Below are 20089 nucleotides of genomic sequence, written 5' to 3' on the forward strand. Positions count from 1 at the left end.
TAAAACTACGTCGCCTTATCACTTTTAAGTGCGACCCTAAGTTAGTGATTTAGGTATGTTTCTAATATAAATTATGTATAGAAGGAGTTATGTGTTTTCAGTATTTCTCAAGGGTTGCATTGAGCTAATAAGTACGATATGCGACAGATCTCATTGACTGGTTTTGAGCCTAATTTTATTCATGGGGTAAAAAATTGCACAATTCCTCTGTCAGGTTTGGAGGATACATCACCATGTGATATTCCTTTGCGTCAGATGGTACTCAACTTGAGCCCTGCAAAGTGCCCCCCAGTCTCCATCTTTCACCGAGCTGGTGCTGGAATAAATGTGTATACTTGAGCTTCAAGTTAGCCTAGTGTAGCTGTTCTCCACCACTCACTTTCCTCCACAGTCAACCGCTGAATATTGATGTATTCCAGTGACTTGGCATGCTTGGGCTTTCGCTTACAAATTTGCTTTGCTGAATTCTGTTACTATTAAGAGCATTCCAAGGAGCTGTGAAAGGTGATACACAATTTCTGGGGTTGACTGGCAATACTTGATAATTCGTTGTTGATTTACGTGATTATCCACTGCTGGTGTTACATGCGAAGGGGTTTTGCACAAATTCTCTTAGAATTCAATGAAGTCTCCCGGAACTTTCCTCTGAGAAAATTTCTCCATCTTCCTCAACTTTTCCACACCTAACTCTGGTATCATGATAAAATCTGAAGCATAGAATTTGTTTTCCTCTAGCATTTGGGACAACCGCTTACAAATTAAAATTGATACATTTTGACCACCCTAAATTATTTCTCCCTTGCATTGCTCTTATGGCTCCAAATGGACGAGAAAATTTGAATTGATAGTAATGAGAAATGTCAACACAGTAATCTCATTGAAAACTTAGTAAAAAATTTTTGCATTATGGAATTACCAAAACCTGAATCTATTACATACACTCCAATAGATGGGCAGTTTTAACCATCAGGTATTCATGTGTTGATATGTGTGATAGTTGGGTATTAACGAAGTCTAGCATGGTATTTTAATTATGCGTTAACATTGTTAGGGGAAGTAAATCCACAACTCTATTCAGAAGTGACTGCCTGTTGTATAGTTATTGAGAGTAAAATAAGAATTTACCTCTTCATAAACAGTGTAATTAATGAAACGAAGAAAATTATGATTTTTTTGGGTCTGGTAACTATTGGGAAGAACCACTAGCCAATATACATATGTACATAAAATTATTTATTTAAAAATCAAGAGTTGATGAAAAATAAAAAGATGAGACAGATGAAATGAATTGCACAGCATTCTAATACCATATCACTTATTGAGGTAATATTTACATACACAAGGGCACAGTCTTGAGGAGTGTCAGGCAAGAACCCATCAAGATTCACACTGATGAATTGTTCATGGGGCAAACCTGGATTGCTTCACAATCCAGCCTGACCAAATAAATAATGACCCCCAAATACATACATATATATATCCCTACCCTGATATTTTTTAACAACAAAAAACATCACATTCTTCGGAAGGAAATCACATCAATAGGATTTACATCATCACACAGCACCACATATTATCTTCATGTCCTTCTTTCCAGTTCATTTCGTGTCAAAGGACATGGCTATCAATGAGTTCCAGCATTCCAGTGGACAGGGTCTAATGTCTTTTATCTATCCTCTTGGGAATAGAGAAGATTGACTCGTAAAGATGAATTGGAATTCAGAAGTCTTTATATGATTCAGTGGTTAGATGGAGTCATTTTACAGAGGAAGTTGGGATTATTTGACCTCCAGTTGGTAGCATTTGGTCCAAATCTGTACACTAAACGACGTCCCAGGACTGGAAGGAGAACTTTGCTCTTGTAGTAGTATCTGGAAAGGAAGAAATTGATCATTTTAAAACTATTTATCAATTTAGAAAGCTTTGATTGGCATGAAAACATTCTCTGGGTCATGTAAAATCACTCTGTGAAGTTATAAAAAATTAACTAAACCACCTAGGTTAACTAATGAAGAAAAGCATCTTGTTATTCTTTAAAAATATACTGGCTCAGAAAACAAATTCTCTTGTTAGTTTTCTATGCAGATTAGATTGTAAATTCCAATGCCTTCACAGTTGTGAATAATTAATTAACTTCATTTAAAATATTGGAAGTATTCTGAAAACTAAATAGCTACTACATTTTGACTTAACTTTATCATATTCAACCTGGATCATTTTTTTCAATGTTATTCAACAATGCTAATATGGTTAGATTTGTTTTTGGGAAGGTTTAAGCCCCAATCACAATAACGTGACATAGCAACACTAATACCTACAAGGGAAATATCCTTTAGATCAAAAGCTTGGACCATACATAAAATCTGCCTATGTGTCTCTTTGATGATTTTCCAAATAAATATTTCATGATTTTTCAAATATTCTGTTTTCTTTCATGTAGCAGTGTTTTTATATTTTGGGGGGTCTGGACCCCCAGGATCCCCCTCGAGGATCCTCACTACGCCACTGTTTGCCATGTCTATATATTTATTCAGCTGTAATTCTATCTGGTCGTTATAGAATCTTCATTGGTATGGACTTTATTTATGATGCACATAATCATAATACTAGCATCTCCAAGGATTTTAGAACACTTTTGCTAGAGAGACTACATACATATTTAGAGCACCATGTTCAGCAAAAACACTTCATGTTGCTGTGAAACTTTTTAACAGATTTCCACAAAAACTTTTCCTTTTTCTAGGTTTAAATTTCAATTGTACGAGACCATATCTGGTTAGAAATCCTTTTTATTCTATCAGTGCATTTTTGTCATCAAATCGGGGCTAATTGGTGATAATATTTGAAATTTTTATATGAATATTGGCATAGACTTTCATTACACTTTGATATTGGTTACGTGGCCCATTCTATTGTGTACGACTTGTTCTATAGATGTTAGCCACATGTCCTGGGACCAATATAATATATCATTATTTCTTGGATAGAACCAACTCACTATATGCAGTAAACAGTTGTTTTTATACATCCTAACTTAGAGCATAGCTTATGATATGATCTCACCTCATCGCTCGGCTCAGCTTCTCATAGTTCATTTTTGGATTCTTCTTGATTTCACCCCACAGCTTTGCCACCCTCTCACTTTGAACAAATCTGAACATTCCCTGATCGTGGTCCACCCAACATATATCACCTGGGCAATACTTCTGGTTCTTGAGCAGGTCTCGGATGAATTCCCACAAGCGTCCACACTTCTGGCCTGTAAAGACAATCAAATCATTTTAATTTCCACAAATTTTAAGCCTCTTTATCTCAACACAACCAAATCAAGGCCATAGCCAAAAAACTTTTTGGGAGGAGCTCTGGCCTAAAACAAACTAGAACTCATGGATTCTCCCATAAGAATGTATTCTCCCATTGCATTGTTCCAACTATTAAAAATTTTCGTCTTATTTCTGCTTTAGCAAAATAATAGTTCTTTGAGTACTAATACTTAAGATATTTACAACATGACATTGACGGGATTCAATTTCAAGACTTTGTTGAGTACTCTGATTTTAGAAAGATTGGATTGGTTGATATTGCAGTTAAACTTATTTATGAAGTCTTTGTCTAACCTTCTTTGTTATATCATGAGATTTATTGTGGCAACTAAGACTGCAGTAGAACTTTGATTATAAGTCGTAAAGGAGGGGAAGGTGCAAATGTATATAAGACAGATTAAACATTCATGATTATTTCCTTTGAAATTTTCTCTCTAGTTACTTCATCACACTTTTTTTTACACCTATCTCATTGAATTAATTTTTTGAGGAAGGGTAAGACAGGGACATTAGGTGAGGGTGGAAGAGTGGAGGAGTCAGAGGCATCATTATATAAGGGGAGGAGCCCTGAGGGTCCATGTTGCCCTTAAATAACGGAAATAAATAAAAAATGAAGTATCATAGCAAGGGCGTACCCAGGATCAAAACTAGGGGGGAGGCCAGCCATGGCTGTTCAAGTTGTAGGTAAGATTTAAGCATGGAAAAGGAGAATGAAGTCAACATTTTAAGGAAACTGTAACAGCTCTTTATTAGTTTTTAAAATTATTTGCTGGAAAAAATACTATTTTCTTTAAGACATTTGCAATTTTTCCTTCTACCGGGGGGGGGGGGGGCCCTTATTTAAAATTAGTTGCCATAACCTTACATTGATCTGAGCCCCCATATTGTAATTACCTACATTACAAATAGCGAGAGAGGAAAATATGAAGGGCCATAATAGGGTGGTTCCCAATTATTTTTTTACAAATCTAAAAATTAATACTCCTGAAGTACGTATTTCATGCTTTCAGATTTTTAAATGAGGACATCTATTTTTTGCGATGAAATAAAGAGTGAAAATTTACAAGCGTGCAAAAACGTGATGGCTAAGTATGAATGCTGGTAAAAGCCCGTGTGACGTCATTCTGGTTCCAACTGCTGCCGTGTGAAACTGACTTGGTGCGAGGCTATGAGCGCCGCTACGATGCAAGCAGGTAGCAGAGTACTCAGCTAACAGGTAGCGCTTGGCTTAAATAAGGATTGTTAATACCCTATCAAATGAAGGAAACTTTCCGACCATAGGCATTTTAATAAGTGATTATTAAGAGATGTTTCCCTGAGCTTTGTGCCTCATGCATGCATTGGTAATCTCAGATGATGAAAAACTCCTGACTACTCATACAGCATCTAGGTCCCTGTGACATCACGTGGAGTGGCATCGCATGGGTGCCAATCTGGCCTTTTTCAAATGAGGTTAAAATTGACCGTAAACATTCGTCTAAACTGGGATTTCTGAAACCAAATAATTTGTGGGTAACGAATTGCAATCAATGCCTTTCGTTTTCTTTGATGAAGGAAACTACCCTGTTGCCTAATTGAATTTTTCAAATTTTCCTGATGTTTCCTGACAGATCCAATTTGTCTCTCGCCACTGTGGCAATGGAGTAAAACCAATTATTAGAGGTGGAAACGACCATCTTCCTAACGGAGTATGTAATAAAAGTGGTACAGCTGCCTCAGGGCTTCCCCCAAAATGAGGATGTATGCATATATGTCATTGAGAGGAGTATTTGGATAATCTTAAGAAATCTTAATTGAAAGATGGATGTCCAAGGCTCAAATGTGATTTAAAATCGGAGAGGGATAACAGATGGTCTTGGATTGGATTCAGTCAAGGTTCTCACCTGACTTCCTTCGCGTGCGTGTCCTATTGGTTGGATCTTTTGGGTCCCTAGGAGGTCGGCCAACACCTTTCTTTTTTACTTTGGTCTTGAGGTCTCGTGATTCACCTTCTGAATCAATACCTGTAAAAATAGAGCAGATGACAATATGATACATGTTGGGATCTCTATGTTAAATGATATGAATGGTTCATGCAGGAGTTCAGATTTATCAAGGAACTAGAGAAAATTGCAATAACTGTACAAATCATTACATTACCCTACAGTTTGACCATAGGCATTTTGGTAGGAAATACAGGCAAAGGTAGTGATTTAAAAGGAGTGTTAATAATGCAACTGTTTAAGTAGTAAGGGAGTTTCTGGAATACCCCAAAGTAAGTGACTCTAGAATTCATTTGATGTATTTTTCATTAATAGCTGCTGATCTGTTTACAGAAAGATGGCATGAGATAAATTCTCATATACCCTTTTCTATGATTATATTTCAAGCAGCAACACAAACCCACCTGAGCATGACCTTTCACATTTGAGATCTTCACCGTTGATGTTTGACTGATGCCCTGGCCATGATGCCAAAGGGTCTGCACATTGATTATCCATGTCACTGCGGAATGATGCATTGAATGCTGGCACTGCAAAATAATTTGAACCATGGGTCATAATGGAGTTTTAAATATAAATTTATGTATTATAAATATCACAGATATATAAGCCTCCTTGAAGAAGCTGTCTTGGCATTCAAAGTGAGTGAAATCAAAACTGATTTTCTGAGTTGCAAATTTTTCAGATATGTACTTCACCTAGCTCAGCAAGCAGAGGTGTAAAAGTCTTACTTAAGTATAAATGCTGGAATGAATTCATTGAACCTGTACTCCTTGAATTTAATTTTTTTCATGGAAACAATTTTATTTATACACTTCAAAACTTAATACATACTTAATCATGCATAGGTGAGGCATGTAAAATCTAATGCCAAAATGGTCTAACGACTAAAAAATCTAATGTGGTGTTTTCATTGTAAAACGTTATTTGAAATTCACATCACAACTTTAAATCACTGCATATGAAAACTACACCACTGGATAAAGTATTTAATGGCTACTCTTGCCGTAAAATTGAATACTTACGAGGATTTTCGTATCCGTGCCTCCCATACATAACATGGTGTTCAGGGTACCATGAATTAGGTTCCAGTAATTTTTGTAGCGCGTCATAGAACAGACGACCATGAATTGGTTCTATGCTTATAAAGTCTTCCGGACCAAGTTGGCACAGTCTAAGTCCATCATTAACATCTCGGAACCCAGAGAGCTTGATATTCTCGTAACGAATGCTATTTTCAGAGGCCACTGACGTTACCCAATTAATAATGTCATCCCGTGTCCACTGCTTGACAGGCTTTTCCTGCCATTCGTTGAATTCTTCCTCTTTAACATCGACTGCAAAAATAAGGAGGAAAGGTGTGTTAGCTTCATTTAGAGTAGAATGTAGCTTCAAAAATGGAATTTTATGAAAACAAAGGAATCAAGAGGAAAATATGCATGAGTGTAAGTAAGAAATAAGGGTGATGAGTACCTTTGAATATACTACTTTATCTGTTTTACATACTTTTTGGGATATTTTCTCTACAATGAGAAGTAAAGAAAACTTTGTAATTCCACATAAGGCATTACAAAGTTTTCTCCACTCTTCATTATGTTAAGTAGATAACATAAAGTCATGCCTGAAACAACTAATTAGATTTGCTCTAGTTACATTTGAGTAAATATCAAGAAACAATAATTATTTAAATTCTATTAAATAATTAATTGGATAGAATAGCAAATGTCAAGACAAAAAATGGAGAGAGAAACAAAAAGAAGAGACGGATATAGACCTGACCCAAGAACAAGGTATGTGTGCCAATGAAAAGCCCAAACAACAAGTGGATAATAAATAATTCCAAACACTTACGCATCATATGTGAGGACTTGTTGGATGCAGATGTGATGATAGTTGAGTTAACTGTATAGGTGCCATTATGTACACTAGCAGAGCCAAGTAACTCCATGTCTAAATTCTCACTCTCCTCATCAGCCATACTTAGACCTATACCAACAACAGGTTGAGGTACAGGTACTGTTGCAGACAGTAGGCAGTCGTCATTCCCATAAAAGTCACTCCAGTACTAGAAGAAAAACATTTTTAATTAAAAATTGATAAATTCGTACCACAAATAGGGAGAGAAAAATACAAGGACCAATTTCAAATGGGATTAACAACTTTGCCTAGGGATACAAAGGCATTTTTTTAAATTGAGTTATGTATTTCCTATTTTAGCCTTCATTTTGTACCGTAGCATTTGTATTTTGTTTAAGGGCCTCTTTTGTCACATAAGAATGCTATCATAACAGCAAATGCAACGTTTCCCCCATGAAAGCATCAATGTTTGTATCGACAGTTCTTTGTCAATAATATTTCAATTTGGAATCACAGTTCGGATTTTAGCCCAGCTCAGAACCTTTCATGCACATAATGCTTTTTCTAGAGGTTTAGAGAAGCTCAAAAAGTTAGTATCAACTGCAGCAGGCAAGCAAAACCAGTTATTAAAGTACATATAATTTCCTCTGAACACTAAGTTGGGAGTATATATTCAAGGATGATTTAGGGATTGGAAACATACATTTAAGGTATAACGAAAAAAGAGAGTTACATGATACAAATAAGAAACTAAAGTAGTATACCATGGTTATAAGTTTAGTATGAGATATGGGTGTGGAGAAGAATGGAGTGGGTGACATGGGTGGAGAGGAAGAGGAATGATGAAGTGCTAGATATGGTGGGTGAGGAAAGGAAACATTAAGATGAGATACCGAGCAGACAGGGTTTGAATAGCATGAGTATTTACTAGTAAAGGGATATCAAAATATGAATTGGAGAAAAGAATGTTCTTCGTGAGGAGAAAAGGGAGGATGAGAATAGGTTTTGAGGAGAGAATGAATGGATTTAATGGACTTATTGTGATTTGAAAAAGGGTAGTCCTATTTGGGAGGGGAGATAGCCCACAGCAATTCACAAAAAGCCCCATGTAAACCTACCTAATGTTACAATAAAAAATAGTTATGCAAAAGATGTTTGAATCATCTATTTCCAGGGATCTTAAGTAGCAAGATTTGGTAGGAGGTGGAGACCTTGGGGTGGAGTAAGGGCGGGTCACAGTGGTCAGGACCCCCCAATATTTTGATTATCTCAATAGTTTTGGTGTCGTAACACGATTAAAAATTTTCAATTTCATCCAATGTTAAAAAATGAAACTTTAGGATCAAAAATGCTTTAAAAAAATGGGTATTTTTAAAATAATTTTACACGGAAGAATGTCCCTTTCTCCCTGAGGGCCATGACCCCCCAAATTTGATACTGAATCCCCAGGTGGGGGAGCCAGAGACAATATTTTCCTAAAGGTCCTCTTCCAGCCCTAACTACACGTTTAACAGCACAAAGAATGCGTTGCTTGGCCCCTCCCGGGCACAAAGATGCCCGAGGCAAGCTGTGACGCCTCCCCCTTCTGGACAGCCCTACCGAAAGTGTCGCGGTCGGAATTTGCGAGCTAACAGAATAAATAAGGTGTGAAAACTGGAAAGAACTAGCTACTGTGCCCAACATACGCTATTTCAGAAGTGTTAATGCAGTTCCTCAGGCGATATGTGATGTTTTGAAGATGGCGATACTCAGAGCGAAGAGAAGCTCTAAAATATGTCTATTGCTACGCAAAAGTATTCGAAGTAACTGCTGTAGACACCTCGAGTACTCCTCCCTTTCTCTCTTTACTTTCTCAACACTGAACTCGAATGGTAATATTTTCTTAAAACGAGTGGATATATCAGGGGTTCCCACGGGCCATCCCCCATGACTGTACGCCTCAACCCCCCCAAAAAAAAGGATGACTGGACCCCCTTTTGCAATCATCTCTATGCGTATTTATATAGGCTTCATTTACAGCGGGTGAAAATCTCCGTCCATTTATGGTTTTACTTATATTTTTTATCAATTAAATTAATATTTTTCACCTTCCAAATATGGTTTTCTCACCTACAAACTTTCATTTTGCAGCGTGCTCATATTGATAGCCCCCCTCTTGGGAACCCCAATTAACAAATATGCGCACCAAAGACTTATCCAGGGAAAGATTGAGGCGTGAGGGAAAAGTGAAGATGCACGATAATTCACCGGAGAGAAAATTAAAAATCATACTTAAATGAGCGCAACTTTGAGACCCACAACATTTTCAATTCTCAGCGCTTCATCTTGAAACACTATTCCACGACAAATGAATTTTATTACTCTCCAGAAGAATTTCTCTCGTAAGAAAGTTGCGGGAGCAAAGTGTTTTAACGCCTACGCGGACCGCAGGGGACGATTCTAAAAATCTTTGATACATAATATAATGTATAAAATACTACAGGAAGATTTAAGCAGCGACCAATGGGCATACTGACACACGATACGGCGTGCATGTTACCGAGATAGTAAAGAAAGAATTATCAAAATATGACCATTTTTCAAAAGGTCGATAGAACTCGACTCCTCCCTAGCTGTTAGCATACGAAAGAGATCAAATCAAATAAGCATAAAAATCTTACGAAAATATTTTATTAACACTGGGTTCCCGGCTAAGACAAAATATTTTTTCGTGGCGAACTTTATCCTTAGTGACCTACTATCTACCTTTATCCTACTAGACTTATTGTTAGTTTAGCCATGGGCCTCATCTTCTTTAGAGTGGACAAAAAAAATCGGAGATAAAAAAATATCGACGAAAATGTTCAAAGTACAGCATTTCAATGCGTATATGAATTATAAACGTTCCTCGAAATCTAGAAAAAGTCTTCCAGGGTACAAAAATTTTCCAGAAGCAATTAAAGTAAACGTTTCCATATCCTTTTCCGGAAATCTGTGGTCGAAATTTAGGAAGAGATTATGTGATACAGAAAGTATGGATTATCATAAGTCAATATAAGGAAAAGGTTATCAAGAAGTAATAGCCTCCACAAAGTAAAAAAATAGGAGCTTGGCAGCCTTGTGGGTAGAGGGGCGCTTGACTACCGATCCCAGGGTTCAAGATTCGAATTCCGGGTGAACTCTTCTAACACCAGAAAAATAAAATCTTCTAAGGGCAATGTCGCCCTAAGGAAATGGACTGCGACCATCCTAAATGTGAGAAAATCACAACTCTAACTTTACCTATCTAAAAAAAACTTCACGTGGAAACACTAGAGAGTGAAGTAAGAGAATGTAAGCAAAAAGACCTCAAAGTCAGCTGCATACGTAATTGGTGATTCTAAAATACGTTTCCTAACGTAAGAGAACCATATTGAAAATTTATTCAGAACGCACTGGTGGAATGGTGGATGTAATGCAGTTATTATCATATTTTGGCTTAGAAATTGAGCTTCTGCAATAGGGTGGTTTCCTATTATTTTTTGATTGCCTAAATCGAAAGATTATTACTCCTGGAGTACGTATTTCACGCATTTAGATTTTTAAATGACGATATCTATTTTTCGCGATTAAATGAAATGTGAAAATTTTCAGGCGCGCGAAAACGCGACGGCTACGAATGAATGCTAGGAAAAGCCCGTGTGATGTCATTTTAATTCCAACTGCTGCCGTGTTAAACCGAATCGGGGCGAGGCTTTGAGCGCTGATACGACGCAGGATGCTGGCAGGTAGCAGAGTACCCTGCTAGCCGGTAGCGCTTGGCTTAAATAAGGATTATTAACACCTTATCAAACGAAGAAAACTTTCCGACCTTAGCCAGTTTTAATAAGTGATTATTAAGACATGTTTCCCTGAGCTCTGTGCCTCATGCATGCATTGGTAATCTCATGTATCATAATGAAAAACTCCTATCTACTCTTATAGAAACTAGGTCCCTTTGACGTCACGTGGAGTGGCATCGCATGGACGCCAATCTGGCCTTTTTCAAATGAGGATAAAAATTTACCATTGCCATTCGTCTAAACCGGTATTTCTAAAACCAAATAATTTGTATATTATGAATACACTAATGGTGGGTAACGAATCGCAATCAATGCCTTTCGTTTTCTTTGTTGAAGGAAACTACCCTATTAGGAAGAGGCCACTGATTCAAGACGGACAGGTGTCACCGGGGCAGATATTTGATGCCATAGAGTAGAAGATCGTACAGCATAACATACTTTAGTCACCGTCGATAGGTAATTTACTATCCTTTTTCTACATATGTATTCAGTTTGACCACAAAAATATTAAACTGAAATTCCCTGGCTTTCCCAGACTCTCCGGACTATTTTGGAAATTATTGCGACAGTTCGTTCATTTTTTCCGGAACCTTTACAGGGGATAAAAATACGTTGAAAGGCAGTAAAATGTTAGTAAAACCTAAGGTATGAAATGAAAGAATGTAAATAGTGAAGGAGTAACATCCGAGTGAAATACTGGTATCGGTATGTTAAAATTTTGAAGGCATGCAATGATCAAGAGGATTAGGAAATTTCACCATTTATATATTACATTCATGCATTACGGCCTTATATCGGAGGAAGTCAACAAACAGCAATGTTCGATCAAAAACACGCTTGTTCAGGATGATAAAAGTATTCTAGCCAGGAGAGGCACACATTAACAACTTTTAGTTTGGCAAGCGAGTAATCACCCATCCACCACCGAAACCTGCACAATGCATAATTTTTGCAGATTATTTCTTTTTATTTTCCCACTTTCCAGACGCAATGAAATCTCATGACTTTCAACGTTTCCTAGATGAGTGGCACCCAGATATCTCTTCGCTTCATCTGCGCATCCCACCTTTCAAGCTGTTATACTCGTGAGAAAGTGTATTCGAGCACTTCAATTTCATAGCAATTAAAGAACAAGCAAGAGCTTTATACGTAAAATTTTCTGATGATTTCATTGACCGACTCAATAAAATCTGTTTTCAAGCTACGGGATGGCTTTTATGACCGCTTCCAGCCACAGGTATTCGAAATTGGAGTCCCCTTTCTGGTAGCGTATTGAAGAGTTAATGGAAGGCCAAATCCACCAACGCATGTGATACTATTTAAACTTCCCTGGCGACTCTTTTTTTCCAAACGATTGCGATGCATTAAAGTCAATGAACAGAATATTTTAACTTATTACCACGCCAGACAGTTGCGCAGCGAGGGGGGGTTTTGGGGGATCAACCCCCCAGAGCCCACAGAAATTTTTAAGTTTAATTCATTTTACTTAATTGGATTGATATTATTACTAGAATAGTGTAAGGATTAATTAAATATCCCCCAGAAAGCCGTAAATCTCACAATTTTGAATCATTTTTATTAAATTTCCGCAATTTATTAATCTCGCACCTACCCCTTATCCTGGAGGGTACTCCATACCCCCACACACACCGGCATTAGTTGCACCTATACCCCCCCCTAGCCTTGATTCCTAGCTGCGCCCCTGATGCCAGATAGCGACCAAGCAACTAAGGATTGCTTGCTAGTAAACATTTTAGTAAATCCTCCCAACATTTGCATATAAATAACCAAAATATCAGTAAATTTATAAATATTAGATAGTATCAAGTTTAATGAATTGGAAATGTAAACACAATAAACAATAATTAGAAAACTCCCGCTAATTAACAATTATATTTTTCGAAGATGATTGATAAATCGAAACTTGTCTTGCAAACTAGCGGAAAATTTCTTTGAGTGAGCAGGAATTTCTTTTCTGAACGATAAATACAAATTTCAAATTGGAAAGACTGCGATATGTTCCCTAATTTATAAATTAAACATCAAGACCATTATTTGCCAATTAAGAGAAGGTAATATCATTTAATTACGATTCATAGGCTCTATTTGATCAATCCAATTAGGGGTTAGAAGGCCCTATTAAAAAACTTCATTTTTTGAGAATCCTCTCTTGTACCATGGTTTCTTTCACCTAAGTCATTTCACGAGCAATTAATCCACACTTCCTTTCGAATATTTTTTTCTGCAACTGAATAGTTACAATAAATTAAGAAAACAATCTTAGCATTGTGCAAAAAATATTTCATGCGTTCTCAGAGTTCTCTAGGAAATGCTTCGCTTTTACTTTTCCGGCAAAATTTCGGTACAACCTTCTGCTAATTACTTTTTGAGAAGCTAAATTAGTTTAGAGGACTTCGCTTTGTTTCCATCGAATGTAAACGATTTCTTAGGTAGGTATCGATAAATATGACTACATTACGGTAAATAAATTCGTTCCATAAGGGATATATCCTTAATATGCACCATGGGTGTTGCAGCTAACCAATGATTGGAAATGAAATCAATTTACAGAGAATAATAGCTATAATTCCAAATAGTTTTGGGGATTTCCAAAATTTTTTATCATCTCTAAACAAAATGGCGGACTACGAGAAAGCTGACCGAAGGTATGAAGACTTTCAACCCCATGAAAAATATTTGGAAAGCATAAAAATATGGGAAAAATGTCTCACTACTATTTCCCTCTGCGCTGCTATCTCCTTTTGATTGCTGCTGATGATCAATGGAAAAATGAATTTAACAGCAATTTAAAAGCAACCAGAGTGTAATTTTATTATTCTGGGATTGGGCTCTCCATGTTTAAAAATATACAGTAATCAGAAAAAGTGCAAATAATTACCGAAATCATATAAACAGTACGGGACAAGATCTGACAGTAAACTCGAGACCAATGCGTGGAGTAAAAAACAAGTATAAAATCGTGATAGAATGATATAACTTTTACTAATTAATCAAAATATGTTAATTAAATACTTCAGAAAATCTTGATTTATAAGTGCTTCAACAAAACAGATCTTGGCATAAATTACTGCCCAATTATTATTATATTATGTTCCATTTAAAAATTTGCATTGAGTTGAAATGTACGTACGTTACCCGACATAACTGCAGAAAATCCACTTCCAATTAGTGAAGTTTTGCTCGCTATTCCAAGGGCATGAAATTATGAATTATAGGCGAATATCAGACCTGCTGATGATTAAAAATCATAGCTTGACTTGGCACCCATCCATCGGAGTGCAGGTGTATCAAAGGCTATTGACTGCGGCGATCATGTTTCCACGTCATCAGATACAAAGTATCGCATACAAAGCTTTGAAAAAATAATGTTATTTAGAAGTAGATAGGAAGTTCACGAATTAAATCTTACTTTTAGAAACTTTAACGCAAATTGTTCTGAAATCCTTTGTTGCTTAGTTGCTATATGATAATTTCGAAATGCACGAGTTTCGCAACAATGGCGCCATATTTTTTTTCGAAGTTCCCGTTCCAAAATGTGACACCAGATGGAGATGACACAAAACTCATCAGAATCTAGACGTAATTACTAACCACAGAGAGTAATTAGAAATATTAAAAAATAAAAATAAATTATCGTTTAAATGAACATGAAATTGACAAAAATTGACGATCTATTTTTTGTTTAGCTTCGAAAAAAATATCACTCAAGAAAAATCTCATTGCTTCCTGAATAAACAATCGTTAAGCTGGTATTATTTTTTCAAGTTAACACCTCGATCAAAGTTTTATCTTCACAAAGAAGAATTCACCTCTAAGCCCCCCTATAATTGGTTATAGTTCGTGAATCAAATATAAATATCGTGTTATTACTCGTCGATTAAACCCGACGGGAAAAGAATAAAAAACTACTCACACGCTACACGGACATAAGAAATATAAAATTAAAAAAATAGCCACAACTGAACTTCCAAAGTCATCGAAATACACGACAGTGACTCAAACGCTGCTATGAAGTTCATAATCGAGACTTTTGTAACTATAAGGCTCAGGTCACTTATCGACGAGCCCCGACGATAAAAAGGATAGTTTAAACATCCTTCTTACCCCCTGAAATACAATTCCGCGCGTCGAAAAAGCAGAGAGTAACTAGTGCAAGACATCGAGTCAATGCGCATGGCGTCGTATAAGAAGCGCCGCGCCGCCACATTACCTGGGACTGAGTTACGGCTCCGAGGACACACCCACATCGGAGGAAGATCGCGATTCGCACTCTCAAAAGTTAGGAACTGATTGCGGTGAGTCACTATTTCCCACGGACAAATTTCCTCTGCCTAAACTCGCAAGTATAACTAAGGGACTCAAAGAGGTCACTTAATAAAAAGTAAATTAACTTTTGATGACGCTTGAAACTAATGAAATGAAGTAAATGGCATAGAAATATTTATCGACATGATGTCGTGTTGGCATGGATCAGAAAGTTTTGAAATACCACCATTACGAGGTATCAGGAGAGACAACGAGTGTCATAAAATAACTTAAGTAAACGAAAGCTAAGTCATCACAGACAAGTATTACCATTTTCAATAGATAAGAGAAACGTGAAGAGAATAGCTAGAAGTAGTTGAAAACAGACAGCTGAATAGGATACAAAATTTGGCCCTTCCCTGAAAAAAAAGTTTCTGAAGCATTTTATAACCTTCAGCAGGGTCAAAAGTGAACACAACTGATTTATTATTAATATAGAATAGTTTTCATTGCATACGAAATTATTTTCACTTCTAGCCTAAATAGACGAAAAAATAATTCTACACGATACTTTTTTAATATATATGAAAAAGCAGATATGAACGCAAGGCTATTGATGTTCAAGGCTATGTTAAGCTCAAGGCTTGCACCGTGCAAATAATAATTTTTTTAATGGTTTATAAAACTTCCCTACGGCATCAGATTGCCGTACAGTTTTTTTAATATCTGAGATACCTAAAATTCTTTCGACAGAGCGTGAGGAGTTACGGAGCAAGAACACTCATTAACGTTTAGGGGCACATAACCAGCGAATAGCTTCGTTAGAATTCTAGCCAGAGGTTGCTACTGCATAGATGGCCCATACTTACTGGAAGAGAAGGATGATGAAACCACCCCCAGAAAAACCACCAGTGGTGCCTTGTGGATAATAAAAATTCGACAAAAGTAAGAAATGTTTACACCAATCGAGATTCGCTAGAACCTAGGAAAGAGGGGAGGTGGCGATGAAATTATTTTAAACCCTTAAACCCAAGGCCTACACACCTTTTTCCTTTTCGCTTTAAATAGAGAATGACTTACATAACTAACTGAATGGACAGCGATCTAAAAAGCGAATGAATTCGAACTGCAAGAGAGAGGCACTGGAATGTATAAGTACAAGCCACCGGTTGGGATATGCATTTATTCCGGAGAGACACGGGCGCCGGTAGCGGCACGTGGCAGCATTGTGGACCAAGTCGACCCCTGTCTTTTCGATCGATACAGGAAAGCCCGCACCCCAACCTCCCCGATAAAGTTTCCGGTAACACTTACGGCACGCGGAAATATAACGAATTTCCAGCAGGTAGAAAAAAATGTTCCAAAGCATACTATTAAGTATTCAGCGATCTATTGAGGAGCAAAAAAAACACATGCAATTACCGATCGAGCCACACTAGTCTGAAAATACGTAATGAAGACACCGGGGCCGAAACTCAAAAGTGATACCAGCCTAGATTGCATATCGGAGGCCTTAAAGCTACGCATTAGAGTTAGTTTCTGACGTTCGAAAGCTATTCCAAACACACAAAAGCGCATATGCCAAGAACTAAGAATCTTCGGAGGCCAGCAATCAAGCGCGTACCATCTAGACCATGGCGACATCAAATATTTACCCAAGCATTCATCTATTTGTATAATGACCACGAAATGAATTCTGATAAGCATTGAAAATAACGGTCAGTGCCGATAAAAAAAACTAAACATTATAACCAAAGCAGGAGGTCATGGCTAATATCGCCAAACAGGTTTATTACGAGATAATAATAAAAAAGGATGCTAAAATAAAGAAAAATAACATTAAAACTAAATTAAGGGAAGTACGGATAATGTAAAGCCTTCTGTTGAGACTAAAACAATGAACTCCATAAAATGAAACAATGCGATCGTTACTCGCAATGACAACGGTGTCACACTTTTCAGTATTGCCATTGTGCCTACGGCTTAACTAAATTTGCCCTAAAAAAATAGTACTCCTAGAGCTACATCCTACGGGGCACACCTTTATCAACCGTATCATTAAACAGTTAAAACAAAATATCCATGATATCACCAAAAGTTGGAAGCTCGGGAATTACAAGCATGCTTTAGCGAACTTGCCCTTACAATAAAGCGGACCTTAGAGGAAAGAAGACATTTACACAAAAGTCAAGCATATCACAGGGTACAATGAAGATGGTTAGGGCGAAAAAAAAGATAACACAAATACAGCAATGATGCAAAGAAGTCTAATGCACAAAGAAAATCATTATTCTGCTTTCCCAGGGCGGAGAAAGTAAGTAGAAAAAAAACGCAGTTGGTCTGCTGGCCATCAGATGATAAAAGATGTAATAAACGGACAAAAACATTCCACATTGAATTTTTACGACCGTAAAACATACATGATGCAACATCAGTCTTTTGAACGCTCCGCCACCGCGCATGCACTCAAGGTTCTGTACCCCGCGGTACGCGAAGAGCGTAGACAAAGATTCGCGATCAGAGGGGAAAAGTGGGCTACCAGGTTTGAGTTAGCCGCTTCGCTCCGCTAACAAATTCCCGCGACCACTACCCAAGTCCCGAGACGTCGGACAACATGTGACCATGGCCCAGCGGGGTATACAGTGCACGGAACTGAATGGCTCGAATTTACCACCCGAAAACCACCAGGAAACGGGATGAATTTGGAATGGACTCGCTAAAAACATTTGTCAGCAAAGCTTTACCGCCGCGAAGCATGCTAACCAATTTTTCCAAGGATTTTCACAATTTAAAATTTAATGACAACTGACTATTGCCGAGGACTGTTTCTTTCCATTCCGAATATGACATCTTGTGTTAATAAGAAGTTTAAAGGGAAATCACAACTTTTCCGATGGATGAAAAATAGAATAACATCAAGAACACAGAACTATACTTACATCTTGATCTGGGCTCGGACGGTAATAGGATGAGTTATAGTTGTAATCTTCTTGAGGCATATCGTCCGTTTATTGCGCTCACGGTACAAAACTAAAGAAAAAGTAATTAGAGGGGACAACAAGTCTTTTACTTCGAGTCCACACACTAAAAGTTCAGTCTTCAAGGATTCCCCTGTGAGATTTGAAAACAAATCCTTGGGAAAACGATTTCGTGAAACGAACAGCCAACAAAGCACAATGATTCTTCCTTATTAACGTTCAACAAAACTATTGACACGGACTCACAGGACACAAAACGAAGGAAGAATTGCACAAAAGACGCGCATGAAGCAGGAGGATAAGTTTTGCGTTTATCTGGACTAGAGGATGAAATCAGGAAGTCTTACTTTGCCGATAATTATCCAAGAATTTTTCTTTCCCTTTCCTCAAGGCAAGATAACTTCACTGAAAAGAATGTTTTGGTTTCCACAAGTTTTCTTCACTCCTCTTGCAAAGAATCACTGATGACGGAAAAATACAGTCCAGTCAAAACAGTCCACACCTGCGTAGCTCGGAGAGTCGAACCAGGTCCCTCGCGTATAACACCGCGCGGGGTGCAGGACACTGTTATTGTTATCGCACGCGCCAAAGAGGCACGTTTCGATAAAATCCAACTGGATGCGAATCACAGATTTATTGGCGGCGACAAGGAAGATGATCCTTTGAGACCACCGAAGATTTCCCCGCTGCAAAGAAAACAATCCGCGCACTTGTCAGGGAACATAAGACACCCGCCAGCCACTTGTACGCTCCGCACTGCTCAACGTTCTGTGGGATACTGAACTCGATCGCGAACCTCCTCTGGGTGTCTTACGTTTCCCCTCTGTTCCCCTCCCCTCCCTAGTCTCGAGACCCCCTCCCCAACTCCCCCACCGCCCCACCCCACCCAAAAGGCAAGCACTCTTGACTCATTTTCCTCGAATTCGGAAGAGTAGGGCGTGGATATGCCTCGAGAGAAGGAGGAGGTACGCGCGTTCCGCTGATTGCGAGGCTTGTGTGCGTGAGAACCACCACCCAGCCTAACATGCTGCCGAAGGTCCGCGAAAAACCGCCGATTAAAAAATCAAGGAGGAGGGTTGGGGGGTTCGCAATGATCTCAGATGTACTTGTGGGATAAGGGGTGGTTTTCAGCTTCGCGGATTGCTTGACAGAGGTCTCCCCCGCCGAATAAAAGACGTTGCAAACGTGTTGAACGGCCGAGTGCTGCGTGCCGTGCAAGAGAGAGTGCCGGGACTTCCCCATAGGAGGCGGTGGCCAATGAGAGGCGACTACGACGCCGAGCCATAGCAACCGACCTGACGTCAACGTATTTACGCAATGCCCCTCCAGGAGGAGGAAAGCCCTCCCGTCCCACGGACGCGACACAAATGCACGGCTCCCTCATACCACTCCAGTCGACCCGTTATCCCGCCTGGGGAGTTGGTCGGGTAGCTCCGGGAGGTACCCTGAGCTACCGCCCTGTGCGTGTGCGTGTATATTTTATTTTCTTCTCTTTTTCTCCCCGCGTATTATTTCTCCTACTCCTCCACATCCCTCCCCATTCCCCTACGCCCCCATCCCCCCGAGAGAGGAACGCCTGTGTTCGATGTTTTGAGTCGGCGACCTTGGCGCGTGGATGCTCGGAAGGGGAGGGAGGTCGGGCGATGTAGGGGAGTTCCGGCGGTGGAATGGGCGCGGTAGGGGAACAAGGAAAACTTGACGCTTTCCTGCGCTCTGATTGGCCGGCGCTTCTATAAACTTCTCTCTCTTTCTCTCTCGCTTTTTCCTCGTATCTCTCCCACCCTACCCTCTCCCCAACCCGACTATTCCCTTTCGGAATCATCCCCCGGATTCCCCAGTCGCCTGGCCGAGCCTCGACCATGCTTACGTTCTCGACTTCTCAC

The 20089-nt window shown here is 38.6% G+C and overlaps 1 protein-coding gene across 2 annotated transcripts; it reads right to left on the reverse strand.

Annotated features, from left to right (window-relative positions):
* Positions 1 to 1212: 1212 nt before the first annotated feature.
* On the reverse strand, positions 1213 to 19006 carry LOC124162239 (ETS homologous factor-like). Of its 2 annotated transcripts, none has more exons than XM_046538703.1 (7): positions 18168 to 19006; positions 7157 to 7370; positions 6331 to 6642; positions 5710 to 5835; positions 5207 to 5326; positions 3064 to 3259; positions 1213 to 1871 (listed from the first exon to the last, which is right to left on the reverse strand). In XM_046538703.1, exons 1-7 carry the CDS (start codon positions 18225 to 18227, stop codon positions 1739 to 1741), a joined length of 1161 nt encoding a protein of 386 aa, XP_046394659.1. In that variant the 5' UTR covers positions 18228 to 19006; the 3' UTR covers positions 1213 to 1738. The 2 variants fall into 2 exon arrangements, with proteins under 2 accessions (XP_046394659.1, XP_046394660.1); XM_046538704.1 differs by having other exon boundaries at positions 18554 to 19005.
* Between the last annotated feature and the right edge of the window lie 1083 nt (positions 19007 to 20089).

The sequence above is a fragment of the Ischnura elegans genome, chromosome 7 (genome assembly GCF_921293095.1).
Source record: "Ischnura elegans chromosome 7, ioIscEleg1.1, whole genome shotgun sequence".
NCBI lineage: Eukaryota > Metazoa > Arthropoda > Insecta > Odonata > Coenagrionidae > Ischnura > Ischnura elegans.